At 34.9% G+C, this 13,536-nt stretch overlaps 2 protein-coding genes across 2 annotated transcripts; one reads left to right on the top strand and one right to left on the bottom strand.

Annotated features, from left to right (window-relative positions):
- Window positions 1–1,144: 1,144 nt before the first annotated feature.
- On the bottom strand, window positions 1,145–6,839 carry LOC104248682 (GTPase ERA-like, chloroplastic). Its single transcript, XM_009804985.2, has 9 exons — window positions 6,442–6,839; window positions 6,216–6,361; window positions 5,238–5,378; window positions 5,048–5,161; window positions 4,470–4,595; window positions 3,134–3,232; window positions 2,908–3,009; window positions 2,040–2,120; window positions 1,145–1,863 (listed from the first exon to the last, which is right to left on the bottom strand). The coding sequence occupies exons 1-9, from the start codon at window positions 6,836–6,838 to the stop codon at window positions 1,777–1,779; spliced, it is 1,293 nt and encodes a 430-aa protein (XP_009803287.1). The 5' UTR covers window position 6,839; the 3' UTR covers window positions 1,145–1,776.
- A 1,966-nt stretch (window positions 6,840–8,805) lies between these two features.
- On the top strand, window positions 8,806–12,588 carry LOC104248683 (glutamate receptor 2.9-like). The gene is made up of 5 exons (XM_009804986.2): window positions 8,806–9,082; window positions 9,387–10,690; window positions 10,825–11,137; window positions 11,291–11,682; window positions 11,808–12,588. Exons 1-5 carry the CDS (start codon window positions 8,821–8,823, stop codon window positions 12,333–12,335), a joined length of 2,799 nt encoding a protein of 932 aa, XP_009803288.1. The 5' UTR covers window positions 8,806–8,820; the 3' UTR covers window positions 12,336–12,588.
- Window positions 12,589–13,536: the final 948 nt, after the last annotated feature.

Raw genomic sequence — 13,536 nt, 5'->3', positions numbered from 1 at the left:
TATTTGTATTTTGTGATAATTTATATGGGATACACGTGCAAAAAGAAAAAACTAAAAGGAGATCATTATGTGGGAATTCAACCCATATTAGACTATAATTAGTTAAACACACTGTTTTTGTACTTCCCTTTAATTTTTTCCGAAAACATAGTTATTGCTAATAGGAAAAGAGAAAAGTTGAAGTTTACTACACACTAATTCCTATACTTCATTACTGCAATTAGAATTCTAACACTCCCGCAAAACAAAAACAAAAAAAGAAGAAGAAGTTGAACTTATAATTATGAATCTGTTTATTTGTTTGTTTAAACAGGAAAGAATTCATCTTGACTTTCTGAATAAAATACCCCAAATTCTTTCCTTTGACAAAAGATAAGATGATCAACTTATTATGATAGGTTTGGGTAATGGAATACTATTCTTTAACACTTGGATTTCCAACCGCGTAAGATAAAAGTTGAGAGGGACATAAATTTTTGCATGATAATGAAGATTCCTTTTTGTTATGACAAAATTTGACTCCAAAAGAAGCGTCATTAATAACTTGTTCGAATACCCTTTCCCTTTGCCTGTCGATCGGGAAATTTATATAGCCTATCTACATATCTCGATGCATTTGACCGATGGTTGTTGCATGGTGAAAACTGTAACCTATTTTTATAATTACGCGTCATTTTCTAATAAGTTAATTTTTACCTTATCAAGTTTCCTAAAAGATAAATTGCAAATAACTTGTCATGATAAGTGGAAACACTTACCAGCAAAATAAGACATGCGACAACGTAACAGGTAAAATATTACATTAACTCGTATAAATAGCTGCACTGAGCAGACAAAAGTTAAATCTTTTTACGACTTATTTTAACTACCAATAGGGAACAAGTAACTGGGTAAATGTAAAGCACAACCTTAGATTAGACGACTTTAGATGAGCACTCAAAGCGTCAAGTATAGGCGAACCAATGCAAAAAACTAAGCCCTTTCGTAGTTGGAAATACCGTAGTAATATATATAGTAATTATTCATGATACTTGATAGTACGTAGTATGGCTTAAGGATGCCGACATGATGGAAATAAGTGGCTTCCAAGAGCAGACACAGAAAAACCAAATACAGTTGCCTAAAAAATTGATAACATTACATATACAATAACTAAATACATCTGCATTAAATTTTGAGAATATTAAAACAATAGTATATCATTCCTGTCACAGCTGAGGGCTACTTCCTACAAAACTCTGCTGTAAAGAAAATTTACAAGACATTTTGTGCACAAAAACCGGTCTTACAGTGATGTCAATCAATCAGATCCAACCCAGAAATAACAATACACTTCTTTCTACCTTTTTGTAATGCCAGAGCAGCAATTAGACCGTCAGATCATCTTACTCTAGAGCACTAACAATGCAACATAAGTTAAACAATTTGACAGGAAAGACAGAGATACGCATAAGGTTAACTTGCTGAGTGGGTAGCCACTTGCATCTTTTGTCAAGTTCTTTCCCCCTTTAACAGCATCCGTCAGGCGACAACTACAGTTGATCACAAATCAGACTGGCAGTGCTGAGTTGAGATCTGGTGCATTCACATAATGACCACTCTCTGCAAGGATATTTGTGGTACCTGAGCCTGATATCAAGAACTTCCACAAGATCCCATTTGCCTACTTAGCCTGTTGTACTTTGAGAAATTATAGCTAGTTCATCATGGAGCATCAAGATCTCCTGATCATTCATTTGCATTCCATCCGTATCAAGTTCAAAGTAGATTTTCAAATCACAAAGCTTGAATGTGGCCCCCATATCCGTAGTTCTTGAGGAGACCTTCATTTTGCCTCCAGTTCTCTTTCACCTTCACCTCAACCTGTTTCAACAAAGAAATTAACATGAGAATCACCTTTTCCAGTTGTACCTAGGCAAAATTGTGTTAGCAGGAAGTAGGAAGAAGCAGCTGCAGCACGTTAGTTCGAAGTATCACAATGTAAGAGTACCCCAATGTCTTTGCAATCCATCCTACAGACAGATCATCATGACAATTACCTCCAGAAAAACTTTCTTTTGCAAGAAATCTTCTATGTCAAGCCTTGCAGCTGTAGCAAGAAGCTTCAAAGCCTTTCCTTCCTGAAACAAATCAAGAGACATGTAACACAAGAATACATATAATAATCATGTTTAGGGAAAGCCTAATCAAGGACCTAATTGGTCATGCTAGATCTTATTAGGGAGTCTAATCCAGGACCTAGAGTGCTAGGATCTTGGTCTTTCCACTACTCATTGGCAAAGAACCTGCAACTGTTGCTGATTACTTTAGCATCTGAGTGTGAACTATGTCTGAAATTGGTCAAAGAGCAGAGTTTATGAATATAAACATTAAATACACGATATAGGACTCTTTATATCTAAACACTCTCCCACACTCTCCCGCAAGTGTAAACTGTTTTTGGGGTTAACACGTGCACCTACAAGTGTGGGGAAGGGCTTGGCAAAACTTAACTCTAATACATGTGAGATCTAGCATCCAATATTAAGACAATGGGTGGAGTAGTACAAGACCTTTATAAACTCTCTGGATGACCTTTTCTACCTATATGTGGGACGCTGTATGACTCAACAATATATAAGTGCAAACTCTAGGTTAAGTTGTAGTCTAGCACGATAGATAAGGCAGGGTGGACGGCCAAGGAGAGGGTGAGAGTGGGGGACAGACACTGCTTATTTGCATTATTCAAGGTAGCAGCCGCAATTACAGGATACATAGTTTACAAAAGTTGTAATGCCAACTGCCCCTATAAAAGAAGGATGACTCTAATATAGCATAACCGAAAAGGATGGTTTTTTTTGTTTGTTAAAAAGCATATCTCAAACAACAAACACCAATGACACACAAAAACTGACTGATGAATATTACCTTCCCAATAAGGATGATCTTTTGAGTGTTCTTCTCCACTATAACTTCGACTTGAATGAAGTCTTTCGCGTTCGGTCTAGTCTTGTAGCTAACTACATTAACCTGCAGTGAGTATGGGCATATTTAGAGGAAAACTGGAAACTGGTGATGTAAATTCCTACAGAAAAGAAAAATAGACGCAAATTTTATTTACCCATCAACTTGAGGGTTTCAAACAAATTTTTACCTGACACGCATAAGGAACTTCATTTCGGTATTGCAAAAATATCTTCTCTCTGACAATTTCAGCTACAAAAAATCTTTCGGGATGCTCACTAGCAATGTCCTGAAAGTAAGATGATGGCTTGTTAATTGACCTTGGCAACTACTATACATTATTATAGGTGGATAAAGACTAAAATTGCTACAAGACTTTTATGCATTAAGCAATGTCATTTTAATTATAGCATTGCACATGCAAGTAACGGGAAAAAGAGCAGTTACTTGTAAACATCATGCTGTATGCATATGAGGACATGGATAACCTTATTCCCAGGTTGAAGACCTGGAGTTCCCCACCCCACCCTGAGAATAAAGAAAAGCTCCACACCTTCCATATCTCTTAGTAAAACATAGAAAGGAGGATGAATGTAGAGAAAAAGAAACTTCTATGGAAAATCAAATCCAAGACAATGACCGCTAATACTAACAAAGATCAATATCAGGTATATACTGGAAACTGCTGGCTTATTATACTTGCATACTCATACTTTCTCAGTGTTCATGCTACATCATTCAGACATCCCACAGACCAATGGGAACATTCTTCTGGAAGGTATAGACAAACATTCTTTTTTTTTGGAGACCTTACACCAATCAACTTTGATTCTATTTTGTTGCAACTCTTGCAGGTTTCATTTTCATAAAGTTACATAAACTGAATAAGATAATCCTCCCCCCCCCCAACCCTACTCTGACCTCCCCCACACTCGACCTATTCAAAGAAATGATTCTCCTTGGTTGGATATAAACAACAGATTTGCAAATGCACATTGTTTAAATGAATTTTAAGGTGTAATTCAAATGTGCATCAAGGCTGATTTTGAATTTTTATAGAGTTAAGTATAAAATTATTGGAACTGTATCAGTTGTATAATATTGAAGAAGAAAACAAGACTCGCTCCATTTTAAATAAAAAATGTCATCACTTTCAGATGGCATACAAATCATACTATTTAGTTTAAAAAGCAGAGAATTCAAAAGAAATAGATAAAAACACCTTATGGAATCAAATTTACATAGAGAAGTTTTGGCAGTATTGGCAAGCGTAGTTGCATGGAGAGCTGAGGAATGCAATCTACTCACATTTTGAAAAGAACTTATCTAGCAAAATATAGATGCCATTTGTCTAAGGCCCAAATTGAGTGGTTGACCCCAAAAAGATCTCTACAAGCTTAAATGCCACAAAAAATCATAAAGATTAAAGTTGAAGATGATTCCAAAGTCATGAATTTTTCCTCATTTTCAAGAAAGAAGTCAATGAAAAGAGGAGATGGGAACATAGAAACAGAGTATATTTACACCTTGGGATAATAAGCAGGCCCAAGAGGAAGCTTAGATAATATCCAGTCCTTGATATCTTCTACTCCATGACCATACTTTGCACTTACAGGTATGACCTCATCAACGTCCGTAAATTTCTCATACCACTGAAAGGAATAAAACATAACATCAGAAAATGCCAGAATTTAAATACTTGACTAGTTGGTCTAATTTCGTTAAAAGAATATCCAATCTATATAAGTTCAATTACGTATGTCTCAAATTCATAATTTTGACATCTGGCTCAAATCCATGTTCTACGTGACCTTTACAACTATTAGAATACGTCCACCTTTAGATTTCCACACCAATATACTACTAATTCAAAAATGGGTACTCCAAAACGCAAAATTTTCTTTCTTTTCTTTTGGATAAGGTAATCAAACAGCAAAATTTTGGCTCAATTCCAATGATAATAGCCACTGCCATGTAGTTGATGGATTCTACAAAGAATCGCATAAGTTGATTCAAATTGCTTATACTTTGTCTGACTAGAATAATAATGCGTCTTTGCAACACCTAATGCAATAAATGATCTCAACATCAACAGGTACCTTACCTCAAGTTTCTTTGCAATTTCACCAGGCTTGATCAGGTCCTTCTTATTCAAGACTAACAATGTCGGTACTTTATATTTCAGGTCTCCAACACCCTCTTCCATCACTTCATCTATCTGAAAGCAGCAAACCTAGAAAAAGTTAGAAAGAGATCATATTTTCCAGATGGCTATTTACAGTGAAGAACTATACCTTTTCAGGAGCCTTACATGCGTCCACAACAACAACCACACAGTCTGCGTTAACAGCTGCACTCCGGACATTCTTCATCATCATTGAATCTAACTTATGCATTTTCTTCTCTATGACACCGGGAGTGTCATAAAGTATCATCTGTATGGGAACACCCAGTAATGGTTCATGAGTCTGAGACAGGGGATTACAAAATGTCTGGAACAAATTGAATTCTATGGAGCAGATATAGAAGGCATATTGCAACAGCTAAAAGAGGAGTGCATATTGATTACATATGACAAGCTGCAGACTGCATGAAAGAATCAAGCATGCTTAAGTAACTAGGATTAACACAACAACGACTACAGGTGTGCAGGCAGAGCGAGGCAAAAGTAAAAGGCCAAAAAAGAGGTTTCTTCTGATTTCTGACAATAGTAAAATTTAAAAGAAACAAAATTTCTACCAAAAAGAACCACCTGCTTGCCACCCATTTCACAGCTACATGCAAAAAAGAAAAATTATCTAAGGGAGGCTCAGTTGAAAGATAAGGTGAGCAAACCATCACTCTCAAATCTGTTTTTGAGAAAACTAGGTATAACTACATAAAACAAATTTCCGTTGCAATCACTAATAAGTAGCACAAAGCAATGTATAAGCACCATAGTTTCACATGAATGAGCAGCCAAAGATAAGTAATCTCAGACATGTTGCAGCTCAGCAGAAACATAGTACTCCCTCTGTTCCCTTTTACTAGTCCACTATTGACTTGGTACTCCCTTTAAGAAATCATTTATTAAGAGTTTCTTTTTACTAAATCACCCTATTAAAATTCTATCAACAAAGCAATGATTGGGAAGTGTGAATGGTAACATTGGAAGAAAATAATAAATCTTACTTAATTTGCTAAAGTAAACAAGTAAAAGAGAAAATTTATTTTTAATATAGTGAACGAGTAAAAGGAAACGGAGGGAATAGTAGCAGTAGAACAATCCAAACCTGATACTCTGGGCCAGAACAAATACCAAGAACTCGATGACGCGTGGTTTGAGGTTTATCAGTAACAATGGACAGTTTCTGGCCAACCATTTGATTGGAAAGTGTACTTTTCCCTACATTCGGCTTCCCAAGCACTGCCACATATCCTACATTTAAGAGCAACTTGAACTAAATTAATTCATTTTTTTAAATTAAAAATAAACAAAAGGAAGGTGAAAAAGCAAACCACTGCGATGATTAGGATCAAGGGGAACAAAATCGAGCTCCTCCAATTCGTAATCATCAAGTAAAGCCATGTTTCGGTCTGGTTTCACACTCAGTGACAGCACCATCGGCGAATCCTCTCCCTCTTCTTCTTCCTCTACATTTATGCCTATAACACCCTTAGACCTCATTCTCATAGTCTTAGAGGTTCTTTCACTGTCGTATTCTTCTGCTTCAACTTCTTCTTCTTCGTCACCGAGGACAGGCTCCGACTTGCGGCGACTAGTGGTGGCGCGTAGCCGGAAACGGCCATTGGAAGGTGAAGAGCAATTACAGTGGGAATGGATAAGAGAAGTGTAATTTCTTGTGGGAAGAAGAGTTGCTGGGAATAAAGAAAGGTTCAGACATAACGCTCTCATTTTTGGATTATGAGTCACTCTACTCCTAGTACTAATTTAACCGGCCTTGTATTTTCTATTTTCGATTTTCTTTTTTCCCATGGCAATATGTGCATTATAATGTTGTACTTTATGCCACTTAGTTGGTACATTTCTCTTGCTGCATTAAATTTGCAAACCCAATACCAAAAACCTTTGAGATAAACTAACCAAATACCTATGCTGTAAGTCAATCCATGCCAAATTAAATCCCTGTTAAGTTATCTTAAAAAATTGTACTCCATATATTTCAATTTATTTGACGTAATTTGACTGACCACGGAATATAATAATTTATCTGACATAATTTGACTGACCACGGAATATAATAAGAAGTAAGGCTGTTTTTTGGTAAAAGCAAGCTAATATTTTCTCTACCACACACAAAAAAATGTTGAACTTCTTTTATTGGATTCCCTTGATTTTACTTCGGAAAAGGAGAATCGTGTTTGCAGAAAAAAGGAGCAATAACTGCATAAGAAGATAAAAAGAAATCAAGTTTATTATTTTTTTTCTGTTTTATTTTATTTAATTTATTTATCATGAATTAATTTTAAGAATGCTAAATTTTCAATGCAAGGGAAATCTGTTATCTAATTTATATATCCAATTGAGGAAAAGCCAGCTAATTAAGTTCTGAAATTCAGTTTCTATTATTTTCTAATACTATACTATACTATCATAAGAGCCAATAACAAGGACTACTTAATTCTTCCACAATGAAATTTGTGACATCTTATCTACAGTGTAAGTTCATTCCTTGACTTTATACATTTCAAAGTTCAAACAATTAGCAATTTTCTTTGTGTTCACGATGCAAAAATCACTTTTTTTTTATTTTTGTTACCTAAAAATTATTTAACTTTGTGTTCATTACCTAAAAGACACTTTTCTTTCTTTTGTTACGCAAAAATTATTTTATTCTATATATCACAAAAAGTCACCTTGACCAGAATTTATAATACTTTTACTTGAAAAGCTATTATGCCTTTCACATTATAAGTCCTCTCATTTATGTAATACTTTCTATATTATATACTATATAATATATTTTTACATATGTATTTTACTTATAATTAAAATAAATTTATATTTTTTATTTATTATTTTTATAATATATCCATACATTTAATTTTTTTCATGGCACTCAATTTGTTTAATCATATTCAAACATGAACATATCTTGAATATAAAAATGTTTAAAATATTTATTGAAATAATAAAAACAGATTTGCTTAACAAATGATAGTTTTTTATAGTCAATAAAAATTTTAAAAAAGCATTCAAAGATACTTGTATTTTATATTAGATTTTTTAAAGCTTTATCTATTAATATTATTTATTTGGAAGTATTAATCTGATGTATCATTGTGCTAAATGTGGGTATTTTATTTATTGGACTAATGGGTATGACTTGGCTGATAAATCAGTTAGCTTAGAATTTATAATTTTTATTAAAATTATCTCATTAAGCATGGTTAAGAATGTGGGCTTCAGATTTGTTCACGGTTATATATTGACAAATTTAATAATGCATACTTATTATAAAATAATATTAAGTTATTTTAATTATAAGTAAAATATCTGGGTAAATTATATTATATAGCATATAATATAGAAGATATTACATAAATGAGGGGATTTATAATGTAAAGGGCATAATAAACTTTTCACCTTGTATAACTCAATTTTCTTTTATATTAGTTGTACTTTCGAGGAGAATTCCCAAGGCTGACAAATGAGTCTATTTCTCACCCTTGTACGAGTCCACGCGATTCACTTAACGTGGTGCCAAAGTATATATGAGTGTATGACCATCCTTCTACTTTTCAAATTAAACCACAAGACATAGTCAACTCAACTGTAAACTGAAAAAACCATTTGACTAGTACATAGAAATAAGATTATATATAGTGGTTAATTGTTTTAAAGCAAGAAATCTTTTCAGCTGAGTAGAAAAAAGCATGAGTTCTAAGCCATTCCCTATGTTAATCTTCATCCTCAAAACCTATATTTTAATCTCCCTTTTAACTCTCAAAGCAACTGCAAATGAAACCATAGAAATAGGTGCAATTGTTGACATAAATTCCCGTATTGGGAAGGAACAGAAAACAGCCATAGGTATAGCAGTTGAGAATTATAACCATGACAAAAGAAACCACAAGCAGCTTATAACAGTTCATTTTAGGAACACCAGCAAGGATGCAGTTGAGGACCTTTCCACAGGTTTCATACTTGGCTTTTCATTTAACATTTATCAACTTGTTGTATCTCTATATGTTCTAGGAAATAATTCTATAAATATTATAAACTGATAATCTAGAGATTCTTGCTCTATCAGTGTAGTTTAACCTGCGATAGCATGTTAGTTACCATTTTATCAAGTTACCAATTAAAATTATCATGGAAATTTCGTTGTTATTATCTTATATGTGACCTAATTATGTAAATAATATCTTTTTACAACGTCAATAAATGGAACTTTGACTCATTTCATAAGTGTTAATTTGTCTTAATAATTGTGGTGCAGCTGAAGATCTTGTTGAGAAAAACAATGTCAAGATGATAGTTGTAGGCATGCAGACTTGGGAAGAAACTGCTTTAGTAGCTGATATTGGGAAAAGGCATCAAGTTCCAATTACCTCTTTTGTTACAGCTTCCTACACACCAGAGTTGGTGCAGCTAAAATGGCCTTTCTTGGTGCAAATGAGTTCAAGTAGCTTGGAACAAATTAATTGTATATCTGCTATTGTTCGTTCGTACCTGTGGAGGAAAGTCATAATAATTTATGAAGATGACATGTATAGTGATTCTAGTGTCCTTGCAGTTTTATCTGAAACACTTAAAGGTGATGGTGCAGAAATAGAGCATCAAGTAATTCTTCCACAAACCTCTTCTCTATCCGATCCAAGGGAAGTTGTTCGACGAGAGGTTGTGAAGTTACTAAGGAAACAATCAAGGGTATTTGTCGTTCTTCGCTCATCAGTATCCACTGCAAGTCATTTGTTTAAAGAAGCCAAAGAGATTGGACTTATGGGAAGAGATTCAGCTTGGATACTTGCAGACTCTCTCGCTGATCTCTTGGATTCTGTTCATACCCCCTTTATTTCATCTATCCAAGGAGCTTTAGGAATCAAAACTCACTACTCAGAAGCCACTAAGTCTTTCCAAGATTTTAAAGGTCAATTCCAAAAGATTTTCCTGTCTGAGTACCCTATGGAAGATCACTCAGAGCCTGGAATTCATGCTCTAAAAGCATATGACAGTATCACAGCTTTTGCTATGGCTGTGAACAATTTGGGTACAAAGACTTCCAATGACTCAAAGTTACTGAAAAACAGAATTCTTTCGAGCAATTTCACAGGTTTGAGTGGCCAAGTTAGCTTTGTTGATGGAGCATTGTCACACCCTTCAACATTTAGGATTGTAAACGTCGTAGGAAACAGGTATAAAAGACTTGGCTTTTGGTCATCAAAGGTTGGGTTCTCGGAAGTTGTTGAAGCTGAAAATGGGGGGAGAATCCAAGTTAATGGTTCCCATACCATGAAGTCTAGTGAGGTAAAGTGGCCGGGGGAATTGAACCGTGTCCCAAAAGGGTGGGCAATGCCTACTGATTCAAAACCATTAATCATTGGTGTTCCAGGGAGAACCACTTTTGAGAAATTTGTAAAGGTTGAAAAGGTGGCAAATTCAAATGAAAGGAAGTATAGTGGTTTCTGTATTGATCTTTTCAAAGAAGTACTTAAAATTTTGGAGCAAAATTATACACTACCTTATGAATTTGAACCATATGATGGCTCATATCCTGACCTGGTTCAGCAAGTTATTAATAGGGTAAGCATTTAGTTTCTGATATCCTAAATATACTATCCAGTTTTCTTTTGTTACCTATTTTTCCTATATCACAGTTCTTTGCTTTGGACTCCTAAAATAATGGGGTGTGTTATTTTTTTTTCTCCTTCTGTCAGAGGTATGATGCTATTGTTGGAGACATGACGATATTAGCTGAAAGGATAAAATACGTGGAGTTCACACAGCCATTTGCAGAATCAGGATTGACCATGGTGGTTCCAGTGAAGTTTGATGGATCGAAGAAGGCATGGATGTTCTTGAAGCCTTTCACTATAAGCATGTGGATAGTAACAGGTTCTATCTTAGTTTACACAATGCTTGTAGTTTGGTTCATGGAGCATCAGTCGAATCCTGAATTTAGAGGCCGGTGGAAAGATCAACTTGGAACTGCAATGTGGTTTACATTCTCTTCACTGTTTTTTGCTCACCGTAAGTATTGCTATCCATCAATAATGATTTAATGTTAAATGAAGTGTCCATGAAATGCTGGTTTGTTCGATAAGGTTATATTTAGCTTATTAGCTATGTTTAAATAATAAAAGTTGCAAGGAGATAACTTTTTTTACTTTGGCTGATAATCAGGGGAAAAAATCAAGAGCAACTACACGAAGATTGTAGTCGTAGTTTGGCTTTTCCTGGTCTTTGTGCTGACCTCGAGTTATACAGCTTCTTTGACTTCAATGCTGACTGTTCCAAGACTGGAACCAAGTGTGAAAGACATAAATTGGATAAAGAGAACAAACACAACAGTTGGATGTGATGGTGATTCCTTTGTTAAGGATTATTTGAGGCAAGTCCTGGAGCTTCAAAATATCAAGAACATTAGCAATCAGGAAGATTACCCAAAGGAATTTGAAAGTGGAAACATCAAAGCAGCCTTTCTTGAAATCCCATATCAGAAGGTTTTCCTTAGAGAGCATTGCAACCAGTATGTTGTAGCTGGTCCTAATTACAGATTTGGCGGACTAGCCTTTGTAAGCAGACATTGCCTCTATTAAATAAATAACTACGACATTTGCTTTTTTCACTAGCATGAATAGTCCGTTATTTATGTCTAGTAGTCTGTAGATTCGACTCATTTGCATAACGTGGCTAACAGGTGTTCCAGAAAGGCTCTCCGCTAGCTCGTGATGTGTCTGAAGCCATACTGACTCTAACACAAGATGGTACGCTTAACAGTTTGGAAGAACGTTGGTTTGCTTTGTCAAGGAATTGTGACAATGTTGATGCTAGTAATGAAACAGAAAGTCTCACCCTAGGGAGCTTCTGGGGCTTATATCTAGTGTCTGGTGCAACATCTACTGTCTGTCTGCTATTTTTCCTGTGGCGTTTATGCAGAAAATCCTGGCAACAGAGTCAAGCATATTATGACAATGTAGTTCATCCATCAACTGATCAAAGTTTCTGGACAAAGACAGCTAGAATTATACGGTATTACCAAAAGGACAAGCCTGCAGTATCTTTAAGGAGAGTAACATCTGGTCGGGCAGCAGGGCTCGGGGTAGAGGAGAGAGGGGCTTCGTCAAGGTGGCACTTGGTGAGTCCTTCAGACGCTGCACAGGTTTTTGATGGCTCTTCCCAACATCCTCAATCTTCCCTAGAAATGGGGAATTTAAGGTCGGAATGAAGTAGAATTATTCAGATTGTAACAAAATGTCTAATATATACTAGACTCAGTGTAGGTTCGTATACTAATTTCTCGTAGGTATTTAATGATTCCTCAATTATCCATTTAATGATTTTGACAGAATTATAAATTGTAGACTAGTGTATTCTTTGGTTAGGTTTGAGTAACACTGTCAGAAAGCTAATTTCATGCACAGTAGTTGAAGGGCATCTATTTCTGGTATTAAGAGAGTGCACTTAACATTTTGGCTCTGCATCATGATGGTTTTATATTACATATGCTTTCTCACTTTATCAGGATACCTCTCCAGAAAGAACTTAAACCAGTGCTACCAAAGTCTTCCATGACCTTCAAGTATAGAACACTTGCAATACTGGTCATAAAATACCAATAATGGTACACACACTCGGTGGCGTACGCAGAATTATTCATAAGCGGTGTTATATTTAAAAATTAAAATGAATATTGAATTATAAAGCTACTAATTAACGATAGTAAATAATTAAAGAAATTTTACCACAAACATAAATATTCTATCTTTTAATTCTTCATCTATGTTGAAGGAAATAAAAAAGAACAAGACAAATTTTCTGTAGAAATAGAATTATGTAGTCCTTTTGCAAAGTTTAGGATTAGTAATTCTATAGAAATAGAAATATTTATCACTTAGAATGTTATGAGAGCTTCATCCATGCAATTTCCAAACAATGGGGCTAAAAAAGGCTATAAAAAGTTTAAGGAATTAATGTGGCTTTCTTGGTTTGAAAACCCTGACCTTTACAAAAGAAAGACACGCTTAACCAGTGGACCACGCAATGTGAGTTTCTAAGCAATGTCATTGGAAATAAAATATATTTTGTTAAGTATTCTTTGTATGTATGCAGTAGATATGTGCATCCGCCCCTGCACACACTGAGGCAAAAAAAAAAAAACCAATAACGGGTCGAACTCAGAAAATGATGATAATGTTATGATAAAAATCAAAATATGGTGGATGTCTACTCTTCCTCCATGATCTTTCTCTCAAATGGTTAATGACATATTCAATGACATATTTTCTATGTTCAATGACATATTCCATGACATATTTTCTTCACTTTTCATGCCTATATAAAGGCCTTGTAATAGATAGGAAAATACACACAATTGAAGAAGAAAATCTCTTCTTTCTCTCTATCTCTATTTCTTGTTCATGTTTTAC

Source organism: Nicotiana sylvestris, chromosome 2 (assembly GCF_000393655.2).
Source record: "Nicotiana sylvestris chromosome 2, ASM39365v2, whole genome shotgun sequence".
NCBI lineage: Eukaryota > Viridiplantae > Streptophyta > Magnoliopsida > Solanales > Solanaceae > Nicotiana > Nicotiana sylvestris.
The sequence above is the reverse complement of the archived record's forward strand: the minus strand, read 5'-3'. Positions and strand labels throughout refer to the sequence as shown.

Coding starts and splice junctions, on each gene's coding strand:
- LOC104248683 (XM_009804986.2), top strand. CDS start 8,821: ATGAGTTCTAAGCCATTCCCTATGTTAATCTTCATCCTCAAAACCTAT. Junction 9,083..9,386: donor AGTTGAGGACCTTTCCACAG/GTTTCATACTTG, acceptor ATTGTGGTGCAG/CTGAAGATCTTGTTGAGAAA. Junction 11,138..11,290: donor TTCACTGTTTTTTGCTCACC/GTAAGTATTGCT, acceptor GCTGATAATCAG/GGGAAAAAATCAAGAGCAAC.
- LOC104248682 (XM_009804985.2), bottom strand. CDS start 6,838: ATGAGAGCGTTATGTCTGAACCTTTCTTTATTCCCAGCAACTCTTCTT. Junction 6,362..6,441: donor TGATCCTAATCATCGCAGTG/GTTTGCTTTTTC, acceptor TCTTAAATGTAG/GATATGTGGCAGTGCTTGGG. Junction 2,121..2,907: donor AGATCATCCTTATTGGGAAG/GTAATATTCATC, acceptor GATTTGTTTCAG/GAAGGAAAGGCTTTGAAGCT.